The 9,556-nt window shown below is 36.3% G+C and overlaps 1 protein-coding gene across 1 annotated transcript; it reads left to right on the top strand.

The window, feature by feature from the left end:
• The first annotated feature begins 3,754 nt into the window (after positions 1-3,754).
• On the top strand, positions 3,755-8,939 carry LOC111461419 (translation initiation factor eIF-2B subunit gamma-like). The gene is made up of 13 exons (XM_023104935.1): positions 3,755-3,970; positions 4,121-4,216; positions 4,311-4,388; positions 5,971-6,051; positions 6,129-6,348; positions 6,424-6,482; positions 6,783-6,832; positions 6,926-7,013; positions 7,102-7,362; positions 7,451-7,543; positions 8,141-8,245; positions 8,351-8,467; positions 8,600-8,939. Exons 1-13 carry the CDS (start codon positions 3,905-3,907, stop codon positions 8,669-8,671), a joined length of 1,386 nt encoding a protein of 461 aa, XP_022960703.1. The 5' UTR covers positions 3,755-3,904; the 3' UTR covers positions 8,672-8,939.
• Positions 8,940-9,556: the final 617 nt, after the last annotated feature.

Genomic DNA, 9,556 nt, shown 5'->3' with positions numbered 1-9,556 from the left:
GATGTGGGAATAGGGAAGATTAGTCGAATATAAAACTTTTTATTTATTTATTATTTTTTTTCGACAATATTTATTCTGAACACTTTGGTTTCAATTTTTGAACTCCAAACCGAACCGAACCGAGCTTTTCGGTTTAATAATAATAATAAATTATACTAAAAATTATAATTTTTTAATTAAAAAATCTCTGAGTTTCTAATTTCTTTTATTTTGGTCCCTACACTTTTAAAATATTAATTTGACCCTTAAATCTTCACGGTTATATATATATATATATAGTCCTTTAAGTTTTAAAGACCGTCTGTTTTAGTCCACAAATTTTGGTCTTATGTTACTTATCTGGTTTGAAATTGTGACGTCCCACCTTTGTTGGGAGGAGAACAAAATATGTTACAAGGGTGTGGAAACCTTTCCGTAACAGACTCGTTTTAAGCCTTGAGGGGAAGTCCGAAAGTGAAAATTCAAAGAGAACAATATCTGCTTGTGGTGGGCTTGGGTCATTACAAATGGTATCAGAGGCAGACACCGGACAATGTGCCAGCCTTCTTGTTGTTCCTCGAAGAGGGGTAGACACGAGGCGGTGTGTCAGTAAGGACACTGGCCCCAAAGGGGTGGATTTGGTGGCGGTCCCACATCGATTGGAGAAAGGAATGAGTGTTGTGCCAGCCTTCTCGTTGTTCCCCGAAGATGGGTAGACATGAGGCGGTGTGCCAGTAAGGACGCTGAGCCTCAAAGGGGGCGGATTTGGTGGCGGTCCCACATTGATTGGAGAAAGGAATGAGTGTCAGCGAGGACGCTGGACCCTAAAGGAGGTGGATTGTGATGTCTTACATTGGTTGGGAAAGAGAACAAATCATGCTCGACGTGTATTGTATCAACTTGGCATCGGTTGTAGAGGGGAACGAAACGTTCCTTATAAAGGTGTGAAAACCTCTCCCTAACAGACGTGTTTTAAAACTATGAGGCTGACGGCGATACATAACGAATCAAAGTGAACAATATCTGTTAATAGTGGGTTTGGGCTGTTACATATGGTATCAGATCCAGACATCGGGCGATGTGTCAACGATGACTCTGGCTCCCAATGGGTGGATTATCCTACATCGGTTGGGAGAGGGGAACAAAACATTCCTTATAAGGGTTTGAAAACTTACTAACAAACGTGTTTTAAAGCTGTGAGACTGATGATCATACGTAATAGGCTAAAGCGGATAATATCTACTAGCGGTGGACTTGAACGGTTACAAAAAAAAATACATTCTTTTGTGGTAATCTAAACAAAATAGAATCTTTAATTTCAAAATTCACGAGCCTCCATGCATCAATTGTATCTAGATTCCTCTGTCATGATTTAAGGACCCGAAATTTTTACATGTAGAACAAACGATCTAAAAGAAAAACTCAGTTTTAGAGCACTTAAATTGACGAGTAAGCTAATTTTAACAGTTCAATCAAGCTAAATTGTTAAATGTCGTGAAAGGAGTCGAGAGAAGACAAACAAAAGTCCGTTCAAACATAGTTTAGTAGATAAGACACAAATTATCAACTAAAAAATTGATTGCTTCATTCTCATCAGATAACTATTGTGTAACAACCCAGATCCACCGCTAGCAGATATTGTCCTCTTTGGGCTTGCCAGGACACGAGGCGATGTGCCAATAAGGACACTGGGCCCCAAAAGGGTAGACACGAGGCGGTGTACCTGTAAGGATGCTGAGCGCTAAAGGGGGTGGATTTTGGGCAGTCCCACATCAATTGGAGGAAGAAAAGAGTGTCAGCGAGGATGCTCGGCCCCAAAGGGGGGGCGGATTGTGTTGTCCCACATTGGTTGGGGAGAAGAACAAACCATCATTTATAAGGGTGTGGAAACCTTCCCTAGCAAACATGTTTTAAAGCCTTGAGGGGAAGCCCGAAAGGGAAACCCAAAGAGGACAATATCTGCCGGCGGTGAATATAGGCCGTTTTGTATTAAATACAAAACCAGCATAATTTCTAATGGCGACTAAAATCGAAATTATTATGAGTTTAAATACAAAACTTGTAACTTTAAATACATATTGACTATGAAATCACTAATTCCTTCATCGACACAAAATGTAGTCGATCATCGTTCTTTGGTTATATACCAGCAATAACGTACAAAAGCAAACACACGAAGTGTTCATTGGAGGGCTCCCACATCGATTGGAGAAGGGAACGAGTGTCAGCGAGGACGCTCAGCTTCAAAGGGGGATGAATTGTGAGAACCCACATCGTCGGTTGGGGAGGAAAGCAAAGTATTCTTTCTAAAAGTGTGAAAACTTTTCCCTAACAAACGCGTTTTAAAAACATTAAGAGGAAACCCGAGAGGAAAAGCTAAAAAATGACAATATCTATAAGTAGTGGGCTTGGACCGTTACATGATCATTGTTATTTGGCTATATGCCAGCAATAACATACAAAAGCAAGCACACAAGAAGTTTGGGCTTTTCTCGACAGAGAAGTGATGTCACAACCCGACTCTCTAAGACCTCTATGTGAGGTCACAACTAAGGTAAATAAAGAAAACACGGTTAAAATCGTTTATTCAAAAATCAAATAATTTGGTCTCGAGATCCTTGCTAAAATAATAACAAATCAAATCCTTTGAAATAGAAAACAAAACGATATTATTAATATAGTTTTTAAAAATATAGACGTGGACCATGACATCACTGGTCTCATAGCACTATCCGCTGATCATCTCATTATACGACATTGTACGTTCTAATTATCACCCAATTTAGGGTCAGATTATACATTCACGTGCAACATAAACTATATCACTTTAAGCTAGTGGGACTGAAAACTAAATACGACAACCCGATAAAATTAAATCCATCGTAACTATACCAAATTATAGTTTAGAGTTATGCCTGTAGCCTTATAATTAGTGATTTATTTTCAAAAATTAAAAATAATTTTAATTATTTTATTTCTATTTTAACATATTTATGTATAGGGGACATAAAATCTTATTCAAATAATAATCTAAAATCCTATAATATAGGGATAAGGTTAAATGTGTTATTTTAATAATATTATTAATTCGACCCAATGTGGAGATATGGGAGTGTTGGTATCTATACAATTAATTTTTATAAGACTAGATCACGAAATATTTAATCTCTATTTATAAATCCGTTAATTAAAAATATTAATATTTCACAAAATAATTATATGCGCCGTAAATTTAATCTTGAGTGAATTATGAACTTCTAAACTTATCTTTTGATCTACTTGGGTGAGAATGAATTTTGTAGTCAGTAGAGTATGTTTATTTATTATTATTATTATTTTTGTATATGACCAAATAGGGAGTCGGGAACATAACCTTATAAGATAATAATTAATAATGAGACCTCAAATTCTCATTGACCCGATCGAGCCTTAATTTATGGCTATATCATAAACAAATTGGACTCGATAGAGACTTGGTTATGGTTGGATCATACACAAATTATTAAAATGTAATTACAGAGTTAAAATAAACTTTTAATTCTGGTATAATTACGAACAACTTGTGAACGATCAACTTGCTTATAATGATTATATCTGTAGACATAATTTAATAAAATTTTAATTTTTAATGACATAGATTTATGTATTTATTAAATTTCGACAAATTATATTAAAAAAAAATAAGACTAAATTTATAATATTATTTTCTTTTATTATTATTAGCATTTACCTTCTATTCGACGAACAAGCCTCTGCGAAATCTTCACTAGAGAGATTTTTTTTTTGCTAAATTAGCGCAGAAAAAAAAAAAACAGTCGAAGAACAAGAAGAAGAAGAATTTCCATTCTCGAGCACAATCGATTTTGACGGAAGCTGAAGAACTCCCCGCAGATTCAGAGAGTACTTCACCTCTTCGTCTGCTTCCATGGATTTTCAGGTGGTGGTGTTAGCCGGCGGCACTTCAAAGAATCTTGTACCTCTTGTTTCCAAGGTTTCACTTCCGAACCTTATGTTCATCATCAACATTTCTCTTTCATTCATCTCAATTTTCTCAGCAATTGATCAATCTTCACTTTGGAATTTGGTATTCTTATGGTTTTACTCGAATGTATTTTTATTTGTCTGGTGTTTTCACCAATAGGAGCTTCCCAAAGCACTACTGCCGGTGGCGAATCGTCCGGTCCTCTCGTACGTACTGGAGCTTCTAGAACTTAGTAACCTGAAGGATCTCATTGTTGTATGGTTCCTTTTATTACTCTAATGTATACTCTTGCATGTTCCCCTGCGGTGTATGGAGTAAATGATTTCACTGTGTTTTTATATGTGTGCAGGTTGCTGAAGGTAAAGATGTGGCTCTTCGTATAGGGAGTTGGATATCAGGGGCTTATGATGATCGTCTACGTGTAGAGGTACTAAGCTGTTATTTAATACTTGGCTATGGAGATGGTTGAGTGTTTTGTATGATCGAATTGCTGGATGAAATATGAGGTTGCCTTTTGCTCCATTTTCCCCGCGCAGGGGAGAATTAGGGCGTGCCTTTGCGCTCCCTGGACTCTGAGTAGTATAGGAGTATTCACCCGTTATCCGTTACGACGCCTTTTCGTCTGATCTTAAGTCTTGACTCGCCCTTCATGGACTAACCTTGTGCAAGAACCCTTAGGCTTTGAGGACTCATGACTGAATAAAAGATCATAACGTCAATATTTATAGATAAAATGGTAGGACTTAGGAAAGAATGTTGAGAGTTTATTAAAATGTAAAAACTGAATTTTTCACATTACATCGTTATATTCATCTTATCTTTAACCGTTTTCTCTAACATAAAAGAAAAAATGGGAGAACTTCAATGAATGGTCTTATATTACGAAAATTTTGATATTTAAATTGATGTTGATTGTTGAAGAAAAATATTATTCGTACGAATAGAAATATTGGAAATGGAGGTTTTGGTTCATTGAACAAAATTTCTTGGGGCACTGGGTGGAAGCTCAGTGAAAGTTTGGATTGGATCAAATATTGCCTTTTTGCTGTTTGCTTGCAAGAACTTTTGTGTTTGTTCGACGTCTATTTCTCTGCTATTGACTAGTTGGAGTGATTTCTTCGCAAAATTTTATAGCCTCTGGGTTGGGCTTGAACGTCTAGTTCTCCTCCCTTTTTGTACGCTCTTTTGACGAACGTGAAACACAAAACACAAATGTTTTTTTTATGCCCATCAGGACACAATTCATATTGCAATAGTATGAGAGAAGCCTTGTTGTCTGGAGTAGGGAAACTATAAATTTTAACATGGTTAAGTGGTGTAATTCAAGGGTATTTCTTTTAATGTATTTAAAATAGCCATGTGTTAGGACTTTGTAAGAACTTGTGAATGGGGTAGCTTCTGTATTTATAGTTAAACGTGAAATCTTTTAATGCAGAAAATGTACTACAATAACAAATGTTAATTTTGTTGGTAACCACAATGGATTCGCTTGATGTACAATGACTTTGAGAGAATGAGTTCAAATTCCATGGCAGTCACTTACTTAGGATGAGTCTTCTTGGTAAGCAAATGTTGCAAGTAGAGTTAGTTGTCCAATGAGGTTAATCATGTTCATTTTATATATCGAAAATGTCCAATTGGTATGTTGCAAAAGTGTTTAAGAAGTATGCAGTAAGTTTATGTTGCTTTCCTAGTTATTGAAATTTGAAATACATTTGATTTTTTTTTTATCTTCGATGGACTCTGCATAATTTCATGTTTTTGATGTCGATGCTGCTGCTCTACATCACCTTCCGTTTTTACTTTTCCTTATGAATGAGAAAATCGAGAGGGTTGGTTATACACAAGTAACCTAAAAAGGTTGCTGATCTCAATACATATTCTTCTAGTCTGCAATGGTTTCACAAAATTTTCCGTCAGAATGATGATTTCCAAACATACACAAGCCCCATTGCTACCTACAAGGAAAAATACTGCTTGTAGTTCTTCTAAGAATTTGTTATTTGTAGGTTACTTCTGTTCCTGAGGATGTTGGAACTGCTGGGGCACTTCGGGCCATTGCTCGCCACTTAACAGCAAATGATATATTGGTTAGACTTGAGCACTTTAAGCAGCATATGATCTATAACTCTATGTTTATTTACAGTTACATGTCCTTTGCTTGCAGGTTGTCAGTGGTGATCTTGTTTCTGATGTTTCTCCTGGTGCAGTTGCTGCTGCGCATAGGCGGCATGATGCTGTAGTTACTGCAATGCTCTGCTCTGTTCCAGTCAGTGGGTCTTCCGAGTCTGGATCAACTGGTGGAAAAGATAAGACCAAGAAAGCAGTAGTTCACAATGTTGTTGGACTTGATCCAACCAAGCAGTTCTTACTATACATAGCAACCGGTTAGCATTTTTTGGAATATCTCCATAGAATTTTATTCAACATGTTCCCTTTATGTTCTTTTTATTTCATTCCAGGTGCTGAAATCGAGAAAGACTATAAAATTCAAAAGAGCATACTCCGTGCAGTTGGCCAGGTAACGGTTACTATAACAAGGTATTCTTTGGTAAAAAAACTTCCGTACTTCTAAAACCTAGTTGTCTTTCTACTGATTACTAATGTGCTTGATTGAAGTTATCGCACCAAACCACATTAGGCCCTTTGAGGTTTCACAGTTTTGTGAAACGCTTCATTTTCGAACCTATCAATTATTTCATCTGGTTGAATTACTTTTCCTTTTTTATGTTTCGAGTTTGATTATTACATTTCATCTGGATGATGTGACTTATACATGTTTCGTGCGTTTAATGTTACTTTATCTCTTTCTTTTATGCAGATGGATATCCGAACTGATCTCATGGATGCATATATGTATGCGTTCAGAAGGTCTCAATTTAATTATCCTCCTTGTTTACTACTACAACATTAGTCATAATGATGTCTATATCCTTATGCATGTTCCATTGTATTATCTCCCAGATCTGCTTTGCAGGAGGTTCTAGATCAAAAAGATACTTTCCGAAGCTTAAGGCAAGACGTGTTGCCCTATCTTGTGCGGAGCCAGTTGGTTAGTTTGTAATGCCGTGACATATTCTATTGTGTCAACAAGTGCATATAAATTTACTGAACTAGATTAATTTCTTCAATAAATGTAGAGGTCAGAAGTTGTATTGAATCGAACACCCCAAGCGGAAGAAAATGGGAATGAGAAAGTTTCCTCCCATAAGATCCAAGCATTGATTTCACAGATACTTTCTAATTCGTCTACTACAAGCTTTCATGATCTTTATGCATATGGTGCTAATGGATCTATTCTGGTTCGAAAAACACATAAATGTTGTGTTTATATTCCCCCTAGTAGCAAGTATTGTGCTCGCTTATTTTCAATTCAAGCATACAGCGACATTAATCGGGATGTAAGTTTATTGTAGTGCTCGAACCCACTCCTTACCTTCTTGTGTTGCATCTGTTCTCGTGACTAACGTTTGATTTAATTTTTGTAAGGTTATTGGAGAAGCAAGTCATCTTTCAGGTTACTCTTTCTCTGCTCAAAATAACATCATTCATCCTTCTGCCCAACTCGGATCAAAAACCACCGTGAGTTTATAAATACCTTCATTTTTAGTATATAATTCCAAATGTTGATTCGTGCGGCATATATTGTATAGTAAAGGTCGCCAATGTAGTTTCCTTGTTCTTGTTTTCTCTTAAAAAGAAAAAATTTCTTGAGAATATGAAAGTTAAACAACAGCATAAAATGACGGTCTAGTAAGAGACCAAACTTCTTTTCAAAACCTCTAAAAGCCTCGAGGAACTGGATTAGAAAAAAGAGGGATTCCAGTCGTAAGATATCTAATGAAACTTGAGATCTCATTAAAAAAGAAAGATATCAAATATCTGAAGTTTCTTTTTGTATATTATATAGATGATCAGATCTACAAGGACCATGATTGGGAATTGTTTGATCATCTTTCTCCGAGGAAGAGGCAAAACATAAGTCCTCTTTCATTCTTCTCCATGTAAGCTTGGTTTTTATTCCAGAAAGAAAGAGAAAAAAGAAAGAAACATGTAGAGAGAATTTCCTTGTTATTCCTGAATTAATCAAATATCTGTACTTCCCGAATGATGGTTTACTTTATACTTGTGTTTATTATATTGGTCAGTCCCTTGTACTAAGTGGGATGAGGGTTTCAGGTAGGACCCCATTGTATGTTGGGAGAAGGTTCACAGATGGGTGACAAATGTAGCGTGAAACGGTCAGTAATTGGCCAACATTGCCGGATAGGTTCCAATGTGAAGGTATCATATGATCACCTATTAATTTGGGATAAAATGAGGAATTTCATTGTCTATTTGTTGTAAGAACCTTGTTAACTTTAAATTTTACGACCCTCGTCAATACAGATCGCTAATTCAGTCGTCATGGATCATGTTACCATTGGAGACGGTTGTTCAATTCAAGGTTCGGTTATCTGCAGCAATGTGCAACTTCAGGAGCGCGCTGTTTTAAGAGACTGTCAAGTAAGTATTTACAAATTATACACACGCACTCCCCCCCCCCCCCCCCCCCCCNCCCCCCCCCTCCTCGGGGCACCATCGACCCCCTCCCCCGTTCCTCTCGTGTCACGTCCTTACGTTAAACTTTCGATCCAGATAGGAGCAGGCTTTGTGGTGACTGCTGCCTGTGAGTACAAAGGAGAGGCGTTGGCTAGAAAAGAAAAATGAAGTTAGGGAGAGACAATGACATTGTATGAGGTATGTAGATTAAAGTGTTGGAAGGAAGCAGTGATTGAAATCATATAATCACAATGTTTCTTCCTTCTGGCATTTTTTTTGGCATCATTTCATTTGATAGTTCATATTTTGTTCACATTAGACAACATTTACTTAGTTTAATTATCTAGAGATTTACAAGACACAAATGGTGAGAGTTCCAAAAAATTCTGTCATTTTTCCACTGAAATGCAATCTTATTAGAGATGTGCGACTATTAGCTCAATGATAATTGGTATACATTCACTCGGTTTGAAGTTCGAGGTTCGAGGTTCGATCTTTATTAGATTAAAGCACACCACTTTTATAAGGGTGAAGAGTAGTTTTCGATCTTTTTTTTTTTTTTTTAATTCAACAATCTGCGAGAGACTAGAATCAAAGAACTAGTAGATCTAATCCGTCCAAAATGGGAATGGATTAGGGTTACGACAGATCGAGCTACAATTGTTTGAAATAAAAAAAAAAGTTAGATGGCTACAATTTTATAGTTTGAGGGTTTGATCGTAAGGTGATTTCGTACATTATTGAAATTTTTAGTTGCAACATTCTCGGGAATTATTTTCTCGACTAAAGGTTAAGGTACAAATCTCATAGAATCGTAGTTGAGGGATCAATTTTGCAATTTTTGTCAATCCAAACATAGTTTAGGGTTTAGGGTTTAGGGTTTAGGATTTAAACATAATTATTAAATTACCATCTAATTTTCTTAAATAATATCTTCTACTTGAACACGATACCCGTGTTGTTAGGTATTAATTAAGCATAGTTCAATAAACGCCCGCAGTTTCAATAATATCTTAAATTTAGTCCTGTTAAAAATAATATCCACGTGTTAAA

This window comes from Cucurbita moschata, unplaced genomic scaffold (genome assembly GCF_002738365.1).
Source record: "Cucurbita moschata cultivar Rifu unplaced genomic scaffold, Cmos_1.0 Cmo_Scf00025, whole genome shotgun sequence".
NCBI classification, from domain to species: domain Eukaryota; kingdom Viridiplantae; phylum Streptophyta; class Magnoliopsida; order Cucurbitales; family Cucurbitaceae; genus Cucurbita; species Cucurbita moschata.
This window is presented reverse-complemented; position numbering and strand designations above follow the sequence as displayed.